The sequence below is a fragment of the Pteropus alecto genome, unplaced genomic scaffold (genome assembly GCF_000325575.1).
Source record: "Pteropus alecto unplaced genomic scaffold, ASM32557v1 scaffold38, whole genome shotgun sequence".
Classification (NCBI taxonomy): Eukaryota; Metazoa; Chordata; class Mammalia; order Chiroptera; family Pteropodidae; genus Pteropus; species Pteropus alecto.
Genome location: NW_006442512.1, coordinates 3,335,360 through 3,350,731, shown reverse-complemented (window position 1 = coordinate 3,350,731; position 15,372 = coordinate 3,335,360). Strand labels below are relative to the sequence as shown.

General features: G+C 38.9%; 1 protein-coding gene across 7 annotated transcripts in view; it reads right to left on the bottom strand.

Annotated features, from left to right (window-relative positions):
- ADPGK (ADP dependent glucokinase) overlaps positions 1-15,372 on the bottom strand; it is a 22,936-nt gene that overhangs the window by 5,989 nt on the left and 1,575 nt on the right. For 2 of the 7 annotated variants that reach the window (XM_025040370.1, XM_025040371.1), the window contains exons 2-5: positions 9,826-10,051; positions 7,142-7,204; positions 2,053-2,173; positions 1,833-1,901 (exon numbers count right to left, since the gene is read on the bottom strand). In XM_025040370.1, the coding sequence (XP_024896138.1) occupies positions 1,833-1,901; positions 2,053-2,173; positions 7,142-7,204; positions 9,826-10,051 (479 nt within the window). The remainder of the gene's footprint in view (positions 1-1,832; positions 1,902-2,052; positions 2,174-7,141; positions 7,205-9,825; positions 10,052-15,372) is intronic. The other 5 variants (XM_006922647.3, XM_006922646.3, XM_025040373.1 and 2 more) reach the window with 4 other exon arrangements.

Genomic DNA, 15,372 nt, shown 5'->3' with positions numbered 1-15,372 from the left:
GCCCTTTAGGAGTGAGGCTGCTAGAAGAAGCACTGCTTATCTTAACCTAGGAAAAAAGAGCCACACAGCATTCAAAATAAATCAATTCTTCCAGGGAAAAAGTGAGAGAGGCAAAAATAAACAGGCTTCTGCAATGTGAAGACACGGAAGGATGTGGACAGCTGCTGACACAGGACTGATGGGATGGCCTGAGAAGCAAAATGACCAAAACTCAGACAGGGTGAGCCCCTATTAAGAGTCAATGCCTCTCTTTTCTCACGAAGCTTTAAATTTATTTCTTTAAGTGATCCATTCTCTCAATTTATCATCCTGCCCTTCAGCCGCTAAGTCAGCAAAACCTACGTAGTGACTTACTGGATCCCTAGCCCAAAGCCTGAAAATAAGCTTCTCTAGAGAAGTCTGGTAAGAGAGGAAGAAGAAAAATAGTTGACAAATCCACTCTGGGAATTTATTCATCTAGGTTAGAGAGAAGCAAGGGGTGGATGCATTTGTCAAGAGAGGTGACCCGAGGGCTGCTACCACCAGACTAGGTTCTCCCTATAGAGTTTAATAAAAGGCCACTACTTTGAACTAAGAAAACACAGCCAAGAAAAGGAAAACTGAAGTGTGAAGCTTCTAAACCCAAGGATAGATGCAATCTCTTTTCAAGATAAGCTGTGCCATCCTCAACTACACACCAGGCACATCTGTCAAATATAAGAGCAGTCTCAGTGAGGAAACCAGTCTTTCCACTCTGTTGTCACCAGGGACAACAGATAATAAAAATGATAGCAACCAGGAACTAGCAAGGCCCCAAGTCCATGACATGAGCACCAACAGAAACAGAAGCGAGACCCATCTGGGGCGGGAGCAGTATCAGCAGCACATCAAAGGCACATCTTTAGCTATTCTAGACCCTTCCAGTCAAGTCTTGTTCATGCCTTTCATTTAAGCAGCCCACAGTGCTTAAACACACTAACCTTTTAATCTTTAGGCAGTGAGAACTATCACTCTGATTTCTCATTTGGGGAAACTAAAACTGAGAGAAACTCAAACCAGTATATCATTAAATACCTACTCCAACATTCTGTTCCTAATTTTCAGACCCTGCTCTTCCTAACTTCCAGACTGATGTAGCAAGCACCAAAAAGAGAATCAGAAACAAGAAACAATTCTTTTTTGAACTTAGAGAAAGGCATAATTTTCAAGAAACACTATATTTCATATCTTACATTAATTACTCTACTAGGTGAGGTTCTCTTAATTGTCTGACTTGGAAGCAGTTCACTGAAGCACATTACGTACTGCTGTAAGGTACCAATTAGTCTGTTTAGATGCTTGAGTCTTTTACTTGAATTAGCACATTGAATCAGAAATCCAAGAGTATCACTTCTGAGCAGAGGAAAGATACCACAGCAAATACACAGAATAAACGGGATCAAATTATGGTCAGGTATTTAGGATTCTCTCAGGAATCAGATCTGCAGTCTGTGTAACACATAAAATCTATTGGGATGGGGTGGTTTGGAGTGATAAACATTGAAACATTATATAATGGGAAATAATATAAGTGTTGTTAAATACAAAATACTTTCACTTACACATCCAAGGGAAAACAAAATGCTTCATAGAAAGTTTTCCAGAGGCCTAAAATCAATCCTAAACAGCTTGGAACAGTTGGCCAGAAAGGCTCAGGGCAGAATCCAGCCCAGAGTTGAGCAGATGTTATCTGCTTTTGTCTTTCCTTAGAGTAAAGAAAAACTTTATACGTGTAAAACATTTTCATTTATTCAGGATGCCTACTTTCCTACAGCCCGATTTCTTTTGGGTTTAGATCCATTCCATTTGTATACCTGGGAATTTTCTTCGGTGTTGTAACACTCTGGACAGTATCAGCACAACAGAACCAGAGGTCAAGAAACCTTTGTTAAGGCAAGAACACATTTTGAAAAGATAAATTTAAAAAGATAAATTTCTAATTTAAAAAGATAAATTTCTAGCACAGTCACACCTCAGTCTAACAATGCGCGGTCCCTGATGAGTCTTACACCATTACTTACTCATCTCTCTTACCTGCCTGATACTCTAAAATGAGGTGGAACTCGTCCACTTCCTGCAGCGACTCTGGTGGAACAAATACATTGTCATCAAGAAGTTCATGCAGTTTTGGACCAACTGGACCACAAAGAAGAACCTGGAGACGAGAAATATGAAGTCTATCAGATCTGTCCCCTTTTCCATGCAATATGGATAATAACAGAAAAGGTACACCCAGGCCACTTCTTTTAATTTTAAAAAATACTAGAATCCCAATCTAATTTTGGAAGTTTCTGGTTTGGAATAATATAGTAGAGGGGCTATTACCAGGGTTTAGGTCCTGCAATCATGTGGCCACAATGTATCCAGAATTGAAAGGCTGACAAAAGACCCATGTATGTCACACATGTAAGGCATCTATGCAGCTGCTGTATCTCACAACCTTGTTAGGGACTGAATTTGTGTCCCCTCAAAATTCACATGTTGAAGTCTAACTGCCAATGTGATGATAGTTAGAGATAGAGCTTTTAGGAGGTAATTAAGGTTAAATGAAGTCATACAAGCGAGGTCCTAATCCAGTAGAAGAAAAGGAAGATCTCCACCAGATAACACAGAAGAATGGCCATATGTGAGGACATGGCAAAAAAGGCAGTTATCTGGTTTGGAAGGAAGAGAGCCCTTGCCAAAAACTGAACCCTGCTGGAACCTTGATCTTGGACTTTCCAGCCTCCAAACTGTGAGAAAATAAATTTTTGTTGTTTAAGCCATCCAGTCTGTGGCATTTTGTTATTATGGCAGCCCAAGCCGACTAAGACACACCCTATCCTCTTTTCTTTTCTTTACTCACTCATATCCTGTGTAGGTAAACAGACACCGGATGTTGTTTCCTCATAGTTGCCAGATGAAAACAACTGTTTAAAATTTACACAGTATAGCAAAGAACCTCAGGATCACAATACACTACACAACCAGGTGACCTGATTTGTGGAATCTGGCTCTCTACTATACTTAGCTGTTATGGGAACTAGATAGCCTTCCAAATGTGAGAGTTAGAGAGCACCTCAAATCAGAAAGCTTGGGGGAAGGTACTTTGCAAGTTTTCCAAAACCTTTTCTTCACCTCCAATCCGAGAGCCTCTTCCTGGCTATTCCTTCTAGAAGCCATTTCGTACTGCTGGTTTCTACAGTGCCAGCTCTGGAACACACTAAGGACCAGGCTAGTGATTGTGGACCCCAAATCACTGAATGATGAGGGCTTGAACCAGAATTTAAAGGAACACAACACCATTTCAGATTTAACATGTCCCACCCAGAAGCTTCAAAGGCATTTTTACTGCTCATTAACTGCCTGTTTGTACAGAGGTACTTTTATGTATTTGAGAAATCCCAGCTTCTAGGTAAAAATGTACCTCTCTTCCCTTTCTGCCTTGACACATACCCATTATTTGCTAATTCTGAAAAGTCTTGCCTTGACCACTGTATTTTATTTTTTCTCTAATTCTTGGCTAGAATTACAGCTTCCAAGATGAGATAATAAGGCCTAGTTTACCTTTCTGTCTGAAATAACAACAAAAAACAGATAAAATATATAAAACAATGGTTTTCAAAACATTTGGACAATGGGCAACAAAGGACAGTGTTCCTAAGAAACAGAAAAAATCGAAACCCTACAAATACCTCAGCAAATTATTTAAAAGTTTTCAGATATACAATTTTGAAAAAATTCATCACCAGCAGATCTGCATGACAAGAAATATGAAAGGAAATCCTCCAGGTGGAAGGAAAATGATACTAGATGAAAATATAGCTCTAAACAAAGGAATGAAAAGCACCAGAAATGGTAAGCTCTGGATAAGTAAAAAGATCTCTTTTTTATTATTTAAATCCCCTTAAAAGATAATTAGCTGCTTAAAGAAAAATATTAACAACATAGTGTGAGATTTATAAGATATGTAAAAGTAAACTATATGGCAATAATAGCATAAAGACCAGAGGGGAGAAATGGAAGCACACTGTTGTAAAGTTCTTACATTCTATGTGATGGTATATTAACAGCACTTGAAAGCAGACTGTGATAAGCTAAAAATGTACATTATAAACCCTTAGGCAATCACTAAAATAACAAAACAAAGAATTATAGCTAATAAACCAGAGAAGATAATATGAAATCATAGAAAATAATCCAAAAAAGTTCATAAAGAGGGAAAAGGGAAGATAAAGAGGTGAGACAAATAAAAAAAAAATTGCAAGATGTCAGATTTCAACCTAACTTGATATAGCAACAATTACATTAAATGTAAATGGTCTAAACACTCCAATTAAAAGACAGAGGTTGTCAAAAGTATATTAAAAAGCAAGCCCCAATTATATGCTGCCTATACGAAATCTGTTTTAAATATAGACAAAAATAGGTTAAAAGCAGAAGGCTAGAAAAAGATATCATAATAACACTAAAAGAAAGCTGGAATGTCTATTTTAATAAAGATAAATTTTAGAGCAAAGAATATTATAAAATGATTTTCTTTATCCCTGATAATGATAAAGGAGTCAATTCATGAAGGAGACATAAAATACTCAACAGTAATGCACCTAATAACAGAGCTTAAACATACATGGAACAAAAAGTTGTAGAACTGCAAAGGAAATAAATCCACAATTATAGCTGAAAATGTCATTACTCCTCTCAATAATGGATAAGTCAAGTAGACAGAAAATCAATAAGACTATAGAAGACGTGAACAACACTATTAACCAGCGTAGCCTAATTGACATCTAGTAGAATATACATGCTTTTCAAATGCGCATGGAACTTCACCAAGATAAACTATATTCTGAGACCTTAAAAAGTCTCAATAAATTTAACAGGAGTCAGGGAAGCATATTCTTTGACCACAATAGATTTGAAATAGAAATCAATAACAGAAAGATATCAGGGAAAACACCCAAACATTTAGAAACTAAATAGCACACTTCTATTCTTAAGTAGTCCATGAATGGGCTATTAAAATTAAACAGCTCATCTCAAGAAATCAAAAGGAAATTAGAAAGTATTTAAACTAAATGAAAATAAAAACACAATGTATCAAAACCTGCAGGATGCAGCTAAAACAGTTCTTAAGGAGAAATTTATAGCACTAAACATTCTTTATTAGAAAACATGGAAGGTCCCAAATCAATGACCTTCTACCTTCAGAAAATAGAAAAAGAAGAGCAAGTTAAATTCAAAGTAAACAGAAATCAATAAAATAGAAAAGAGAAAAACAAAAGAGAAAAATCAATGAAACCAAAAGCTCATTTATTGATAAGATCAATAAAACTGATAAACCTCTAGCCAAATTGATCAAGAAAAGACATAATTTACCAATATCAGAAATAAGTGATAACTTCACTACAGATTCTAAAGCTCTTAAAGGGATAAGAAAATATTATGATCAATTTTATGCCAGTAAATTCAACAACTTTGATGAAATGGACATTAAACAACTGAAGTGCACTCAAGAAATAGAAAATCTGAATCTCTGTATCTATTAAAGAAATCAAAGTTTCGTTAAAAACCTCACATCAAAAACTCCAAGCCTAAAGAGCTTCACTGGTGAATTCTACAAACATTAAAAGAAAGTACAATACCAATTCTATACAAACTCTTTTTTTTTTTTTTTTAACTGAAATACTACCCATCTCATTTCTAAGGTCAGTATTACCCTGACCTATTACCCTGACACTCAAATCAGACATACAAGAACATACTGACCAATATCCCTCTTGGAAATTGACATTAAAATCTAAAACAAAATTTTAGTAAATTGAACCCAATAATATATAAAAAGGATAATACATCAGAACCAAGTGGGGTTTATCTCAGGGATGCAAGGTTGGTTTATTATTTGAAAATCAATGTAATTACTTAATTACCATATATCGAACTAAAAAACAAAACTCATACAATCATCTCAACAGATGCAGAAATAGCATTTGACAAAACTCAACATTTACTCTTAATTCTTGGCAAAGTTCCATAAAAATGTTTTCTAAATATTTTTCTGCCCTCCTGTAATCTGGCTTCTATTCCACTATTGTGCTAAATATGCCTTTGCTATATTCACCAGGATCTATTTCTGAGACACAATATAGCACAGTTGTTGAAAGTATGGACTCTGGAACCAGACTACTAGGGTTCAAACCCCAGTTCTACCTCTTACTAGGTATGTGACCTTGAACAGTTTTAACTTCTCCATGCCTCGTTTTTCCTATCTACAAAATGGAGATAATAACAGGACTTCCCTTATAGGGTATTATGAGTATTAAATGAATTAATATAGATATGTAGAGTACTTGAAAGAGTACCTGGCATATAGTAAAGCCTATGTAAATCTTAGCTATTATTATTATTATTACCTTTGGAAAATACCTAGTTCTTAATCACTGGTAGTTCTCAGATGATCACTCAGTCCACGATGAGAAGCACTTTGGCAAGTTAAACTGAATCTGAGAGCAGTACAGGGTAATGAGGTCATGGCAGAGCCTGGCATTTGAATCCTGGCTCCAACATTTACTGGCTAGGTGACCTTAGGCACATTAGTTAACCTGTTTTCTCATCTTTAAAAAGGTGATAATACCTTACTTCAACAGACTGTTGTGAGGACTGAGTAACAGATACCCTTTTTCTTTCCTCAATCCCCTACCAAGGCCATCATCGGTGTATAATCCCCAATCTCCGGCACTGACTCCAGAGCCCAAATGCTCTTAACCATTACACGAACAGTACTTAAGAACGTGGACTCCAGGGTCCTAAGTCAGAATAGTTTCATTTCTTATTAGCTATTAGACTGCTTTTTGCCTCAAACTTCATGTGGAAGGACAGTAACAGTACCAACAACAGTATTGATTCACCTTAGAGGCTGTCGCAAGGATTAAATGAGGTAATATACAGAAAGGCATATGGTAAGCACTCAGGAAGAAGCATCAGCTGCCACTACTCTCCTACTATTACTGTTTTACCTCCTAAATGAGGCCCAGGTTCTGGCACATAGTAGGTGGTCCGTAAGTTGAATCAAGAAACAGATATTCATCCTTGCTCCTAAAATAACTGAAAAAGGCACAGGTTTTAATCTGGGAATTTGACCTACCTTTAAATCTGAATTGGCTGCAAATTTCTGTCCAATTAAAGCTGCATTTCCTCCTACATAGTGCTGTAAGATAGTTTAAGGTTATAAGACAGTATTTTAGCACAGCTATGTTACCCAAGTGTAAAATTTTTAATTTATTGAATTAATTTATACTGTTTTTTTCCAAAAAAATTTGAGGTGACTTTAGAAAGATACACAGATGAGGTTAATAAAACATTAAATCCACAGGTTAACAAACAGTGAGTTATAAGGAAAAGTGAAGAAAACAAACATGCTAACCAAGGAAATCAATATAATTGCCTTAACCGTAGGTCAAATTCAGCCTTGAGCTTTCAGGAAGGCAGAACAGATAAAGGAAATATGACAAGTGTGCAGAGATCTCATCCCCTACACTATAATCTTTCTAAAATGAGTATATAATTGTGTCACTCTTCTCCTGAAAATCACTCAATAAATACTATAATGAACTAAAATCCAACTCCTAAGTGAGGCACACAGGCCTTTATCTGCCCTTGCTCTCCTTTCAACCTTCATCTCCTGCCCATCCCTTCCACATCATGCTTGCAGTTCTCCAAGTCTGCCTTCCTCTCTGTGCCTTTAGCACACAATTTTGGTTTCATTAGGATGCTTGTCCTTCTCATACAGTGGTAAATCCCTGATCACTTCTCAAGAATCTGCTGTACTGCCCCCTCCTCCACATTGCCTTCTGTTCCCCTTTTCCCACTGCCATCCCAGCCTCCAGACAGGATTATAGATCCCTTGCTACTCCTATACTCTGAACAAACCCCTACTAAAAACCCTGTCCACTTGGGTTATTATCATGTGAGCACATGTCTAGCTCCGTCAGGGCAGAGACTGTCTTTTTTTTACACTAAAGTACTTAGCAAATATTTGTTGCTAAATTTTGAGGAAAGAAGAAACACGTTGATGTGTTAGGAAACACAAAGGCTTTCCTAGGAGTAAATCTGAAAGGTAATGGGCCCTCATCTAGGACAATATTATCTCTTAAACACCACATCTCTCAGCTGACAACCTAGAGGAGGAGGACAGGTAATTCAAGGCTAGTATTCCAAGTTGCTGACTAAAAATGGGTTCATGTGCTTTAGAAACCCGACAAGTAGAAGACGAGGTTGATGTTCTATTATAAAAGCTTCTCGAGAAGCCTCATCAATAGTCTTAGGTAGGTGGAATGCTACAACCTCAGCTTCCTAGTCCTCAGCCTCACAGAAGCACAGACTAAATAAATAATTCAATTCTAGATGCTAGACATCACTTTCACCCCAAGGTTTGTGTCAACCAATCATTGGGTTCAGGTGGGACAGTAACAGCTTTCTACATAGGCTGATATTTGGCCTTTTAACATGTTAGCTTTAATTTCTTATTTAACTATGATGGCTGGAATTTACTAAATATTTGAGGGAAACTATTAAGATTCTATGAAATGGTTTTAACGTTTTCTTATAATAGTTATTAACTTCTGTTTATCAGTCAATCTGCCTTATACTTTAAGGGAGTTTGAAAAAGCACCAAATAAAGTGTCACTCTAATGGAAGATAAATAATACACATTTTAGGTTTTACAATGTTAAGAAATAATTTGGATGATCTAAAAGCTAAAGTTTCTGCAGAATTTTTTTTTTTTTTTTTTGCATTATGAAACAAAATGCAGGATCAAGGCAGGGCTTTGTTCGCAATCACCAAGTGGGCTTGGGGTCCCCTAGTTCTGATAGGTTCTACCCTTGAAACAAAATGCAGGATCAAGGCAGGGCTTTGTTTACAATCACCAGGTGGGCTTGGGGTCCCCTAGTTCTCTGATAGGTTCTCAAAACAAGGTGCTCAGCATCAATATAACCAGGAAACTTGCAGGAAGGGTAAATACTTGGGTCCCACCCTACATACAATGAATCAGAAACTCTGGGAGTGTGGCCCAGGAATCTGTGTTTCAGTACCCCCTCCAAATGATTCTGATGCAAGTGCTCAAGTCTGAGAACCACCAATTGAGACCTGCAATTCCAACCTGGGTGACTGCTTCCCTCCTCTCTCCCACCCTGGAAACATTTTTAACTGTCCAGATTTGGGGAAAAGGGAGAGTGCTACTGTTATCTAGTGGGTAGAGGCCAGAGATACTGCTAAACATCTTACAACGTGCAGGAAAGCCCCCACAACAAAGAATCACCTAGCACAGAACATCAATAGTGCTGAGGCTGAGAAACCTTGCTCTGGACCAGCAGCACGGAGGTGAGGCCCCAGCTCCTGCTTTCCCAGGCAACGGCAGGACCTAGTTCCCAGTGTATCTGGCCTTTTTCTTCTCAGGAAGGACTAGGCCATGTTAAGATTACTGCAAGTTATCAGCCACAGCAATACGCAAACAAGTTAGTAGGTATCTTTCCTACTTTAAACTTGAGTAACATGAAAAGACAGCATTTTAATGGATGAACCAGAACCAAAATTTTAGTACATGTGCTTCACAAATCTTGGCTGAATTGATCTGACTAGAAACGGCAGTTAATGGAAGGGCAGATACATAGCTTTACAAAAAGAGAAAACATTGCAGAATTGGATTCCCAACAGTCATTCTCTTGGGGCAAACTGGAGGAAAAAGTTGCTTGGTTGCTTCTAGGAACCATACAAAAAGGGTATCTTTTCCCACCCTGTCTTAATTTACTACTGGTGAACCAAACAGACCTGGGCTCCTGGAAATGCTGACGCGGTCTGGGCAATGTCATGGAAAGTGTCCTCATCACTGAAGAAGCGCTCAGCAGCTGCTCCCTTCCCCATGAAGTGAATGAAGGCTTCTTTCAGATCGTTCCTGGAATGCAGAATGGAGTGATCTTCCCCGTTCCCAGGGTTCAGGCCCAGTGCCTGCAGGAGCTTCACCCCTGAGAGCACGACATCCACACATGCATTGACTCTGGAAAGAGGAAAGAGACCGTGTGAAAGAAATAAGCAGAAGCACTGGGGCAGCTACTTTGCATTTAACAACAGGGAAATGCTTCAGAGAATTGTATTCAAAAAGAAAAACAGATGAAGTGGATCTGAAACCTGTACTGGAAAGTAAATAACATACGGCAGAAGGAGGATTACTTTACCTGAATGTGTGTGTTAGGATCAGAATACAGGACTCTTTTCAATAGTTTGGCAAACTTTTACCCTAGTTAGAAGAGAGGTGTTCAGCATTTCAGAACAAAGCTATTATGATAACACAAACAGAGTATTTCTGAGAAAATGCTAGTGGAGCCAAACTGTCTGGATTCACACTGGCTGTGTGACTTGGGCAAGTCCCTTAAATTTCCATGTCTCAGTTTTCTCATCTATAAAATGGCATAATATGAATATTTAACTCATAAAGCTGTTGTGAAGATTAAATAAGTTAATATATTTAGGATCTCATCTATAAAATGGCATAATATGAATATTTAACTCATAAAGCTGTTGTGAAGATTAAATAAGTTAATATATTTAGGAATATATGTTTGGTACAGAGTAAGCAAAATATAAGTTTTAGCCAAAGGTCGAACATCAGATACCTTCCCCTGAAAGACACATTAGGATGGTGGTTAAGATACACTAAATACCTAAATGTCTAAATACTGCCAATTGAAACTCTTAAGAGTTGAGTGGTGCCTTAACGACTTAGGCACATCTCTGGCACACTTGTAACAAGTTGGCAGATGTTCACTGGACCAATCCATGAACTTTAAAGGGCTAGTAAGAAGTCAACGCTGCATCACCTGGTTGCCCTGTGGAAATTATAAAGTACTAAGGTTGTCTGGCATGGCCTCTCTTACATGGCCTCATGTAAGCATGGAAAAGTTCTGGCTTATATTGTCAGTGTTTCTTTGATAAAAGTCATCCCTTAAAAGAGAAGGGCCAAATAATTTGGATAGCTGGAGAGGTCTTACTGTCCCACGGTCATTTTATTTCTGTGTCTACCTATTGGGGGTGTCATTCTTGGCAGTGGGGCTGGATGGCCACATAGGCAGTCCCCAGCCGCTAAGAAGAGCAAGGCTCACAGCAGGCCAACCAAAACAGCTCCTGGTGATAAAGGTGACTGGGCTTCCTTCCAGCTGAATTATTATTAAAAGGTTCCTGTGTAGGCTAGATATTATTTACAATACTCAAGGAAGGTTTACAAGGGCAAGTAAGAGACACATCTCTCCTCATGACACAAACTGATTGCATCCTCATCATTAAGGATTCTTATATTAATTCTTCCCCTGTGGATCCCATGTGTTTGAAAAGATTTTTCACTACAAAAATTTAAACAATATTTAAACAAGACTAAATACTCAAATTTTCTTATTCTTTTAAAATCAAAGATGCATATAATTACTCTGGTCAACTGGAAAGGCTGTAAGCATTAGTATGCCTTTCAGAGGCAAAACACATTGACATGCATGTGGCAGGTGCTTAACAATATGTTTAAAACACATTCCCTTCGCAGCCTTACATGATAATAAACCGAACACCTTGTAAACTTCTCTCAATTCCACTTCAGACAGAACGTCCTGTATTTCTATGGAATGCAACATTAAATGTCTGAAGGGTAGAATTTTAATAGGAATACAGGTATCCCTGACTCTCAGATTCTAGCAGATTCCCGAGTTTCAGACAGTGGGTTTGGACAGTGAGGGTTACTATTTCCACCAACAGCTCTATCTAGAAAATGTATCCAAATGGATTTGGGTCCAGAGTCTGAATGGCAAAAATTCGGATACTGTGGGACACCCGTATTTGGAAATAATTACTTTAATAAACACATCCCTTCCATATGTAATTCTCCAGAAACCTTAAACAGTTTGATTCCTCAAAGATGATAATGGAGGAAGTTGAGTTTACAGAAGTTACAAAAAAATTGGAGAACAACGGTCACCATCTTTCATAACACAAGACAAAATCCAACGGAATTAATTTTGAGTTAAAAACATGTGATTACCATAGGAACATTTTCCCTCTCCCATAAATATTAGACAGAAAAGCAAACTTACAGACAAAAACTTTTTATTTGGTAGCTTTTTATAATAAAAAGATCATTAAACATCTACTATGTGCCAGATAGCAAACTTAGTTCTTTTACATGTGCCTTCTAGTTATAGTTTATAAAATTTTAACCAGAGCAAGAATCTTTCTCTGCACTTACCTCAGTTTAACAGCATACTAAAATATTAACGAACACATTACCTAAGGTGCTTATTATCAGGGGAAATAAAGTCAGGGAGGGGGCAAAAAAAACCTAGAAGACAAAATTATGCTCATGTGGCACTTAGGCAGAATTTCACACTAATTTTCTCTAAACTCACATTGTAATATTTTATTGTATCATTCACACTGATGAAGCAACTGGAAAACAAAGCAAGGCAACAGATGCTGAATGCTCCGACAAGAGGCCGAAAAGGTGAGCAGAGAAACTGCCGGATGGAGTAGGGTTTGGGGTGGGGGTGGGGTACACAGTTCCCCCTTCTAGACTGTAAGTTCCGTAAAGGCAGGGACGGTGGTTTTTATCACCTCCCTTCTGTTTCATCATCTGTAAAATGTTTCCTAAGGTTCTTTTTAGCTGTAACACTATACCTGAGATGTTACAAGAGCTAATCACTACAAAATACAGAACTGCAGATAAGAGAAACCCAAAAAGGTAGGGGCAGTGGTCCCTGGGCTGAACCCCAACAGTACTCTGGAGAAACAAGGCAGGCATTTACAGATAGATCACACCAATATGCAAAATGTCAGAACACAGAGAAGTAGTCATCACTGCTTTCAGCTGAGAAAAGTGAAGCTGGGGGTTAACGAACATTCCAAAGGTCACGACTGGAGTAGCCAAATTCAAACTCAGGTTGATCTGATACTGAAGCCCACACACAAGCAAAGATGTAAACGAAGGGATTAACCTCGTGTTTGGACACCATAAGAATGTTGATTTAGTGAGAATGGAGTGTTTGAAGAGGGGAGAAGAGCAAGATAGGTTTCAAAGGTCGGGGTTAAGCCAGGTATGGGGGAACAAATACTAGGATGAGGGGTCCATCATTCACCCAGTGAGTCTTAGGCATCAGGGTCCAATTTTGAAGCAGGGGGTGGGTGGGACATGTTCTAGAAAGATGTGGTAGTGGGCCCGCCACTGACCATCTTCTTGAAATCTCTCTTATCCTTTATTTCTCTGGTCCCTCTCCACCAGCCCCTTACATGCCCGTACTTCCCAAATTCCACCCTTGCCATTTACCTTCCCTCTTGTTCTCTTCCTGGGTGATACTATCCAGTTTCTGGCTTCGATTTAAGTGCTGGTGTCTCCAAAATCTGCAACCCTGCTCCTCAATATGCTCCTGAACTCCAGACTTTGGTAGTCAGCACCTGTGGCTCAGCTTCATCCGAAATCCCACAGCACGCACATTTCCCCTCCTCTGAAATCAAACTCCTTCCTTTTTCTTAATCTCTCCTAATGGCAACAAAGTGGCAAGAAAAGGAGCCAGGAACAGGTTTAAATTGTGCCCCTGGCCCTTGCTCTGTGATCTCTGACACAGCAATATTCCTATGCCTCAGTTTACTCATCTGTGAAAACTGGATGACAATGTCTGTATCTGCCTACAGATTGTTATAAGATCCCAAATACTAAAAATCTGTCATTTTTGACAGCCTTTTTTTTTTTTCTCTAGCACATCCGACCTATTAAATCTCACATGTTTAGCACCATTGCCACACAAGAAAAGGCTCTTTTCTCCCTTTACCCAGACCCTACAATGGTCTCTTAACTAGTGTTAGTGTCTCAATACTTTCCTCCTTATGAATGACATTAAATTGTGTGTTGTGAGCGAGTGTGAGTAAATATATGTGTATGTGTTTCTCCTGAGAAGTCAAACTGCAACACACACACATACCCCAAATGAGATTCTGACACAACTACTGCACCTTCTCCCACCTATCCCTGGCACATCCCCCCGAACCCCACCCCCATCTTTAGGCTAAAAATCCTTTTAGGTAATGAGAAAGGTTACCAATGGATGTCTGTTACCCACAAAAATGATGTATAACAGTTTAGAAACTGCATCACTGATCAGCTTATAAACCTATCACGTACTCTGATATTAAAGGCCCTTCTTGATATCATTTCTTGACATCTCTCTACCACAAGGTCCTTGCCCTAAACGCAGGGCCAACTTGCTGTTCTCAAACTATGTACTTTTTCACATTTGGTTCTCTCTGCCTAGGTAAATTTATTCCCTCACCTTCACGTGGAGAAATTTCATTTCTTCTCCAAGGCCTATCCCATGCAAGTCACTATAACAGAATATGTTTTCTAAGATGGCCACAACAGGATGTCCCATCACACATGTTCTTTTTTACAATGTGACGCTGATACTCCTCCTATCAATATGTGTTGTTGGTTCCCCTTAAAACCAGTTGGACCTGTGACTGTGGTAGAAGTGACACTATGTGCTTCTAAGGTTAGGTCATAAAAGGCAAGGCATTAAGGCTTCTGCCTGGTCCTCTTGGGGCATTCTGTCTCCTAACCTAGCCACCTTACTGTGAGAAAGCTTAACAGCTATGTAGAACAGGGTCCCCTGCCCCTGGGCTGCACAGCAGGAGGTAAGTGGTGGGCCAGCAAGCAAAGCTTCATCTGTATTTGCAGCCGCTCGCTAGCACTAGCATCAGCACCTCAGCTCCACCTCAGATTATCAGGAGCACTGGTCCCTGGTGCCAAAAAGGTTGGGGACCACTGACGTAGAACACCTTCCAGTGTTCAAGGCAAAAATCCCAGCTGAGGTTGCAGCTGACAACCACAATCAACCTTTAAGGTGATTCCAGTCCCAGCCATCATCTGACCAAAACTGCACAAGGCCCCAAGTGAGAACTGCTTGGCTGAGCACAATCAAATCTCAGATTCATGAGATAATAAAATAAAATGACTGTTTTAAGCTACTAAGTTTTAGGATGATTTGTGATGTAGCAACAGTAAATAAAACATCACTTTCTCAGATGCAGCTTTTTCTGAAACCTCTTCCCAGGGAGAATTAGTAATCAGCTGAGACACAAGGCTACCTTATTTTTACTACTAATTAAGCAAAGCACTTTTCTTAATTGTTATGGACAACACTGTGTTGCTCCTCCCTAGCCCCGCCAATTCATGTGTTGAAGCCCTAACCACAAATGTGACTGTATCTGGAGACAGAGACTATTTAAGGAGGTAATTAAGGTTAAACAGAGGCCATAATCTAATAGGACTAGTGTCTACAAGAGGAAGAG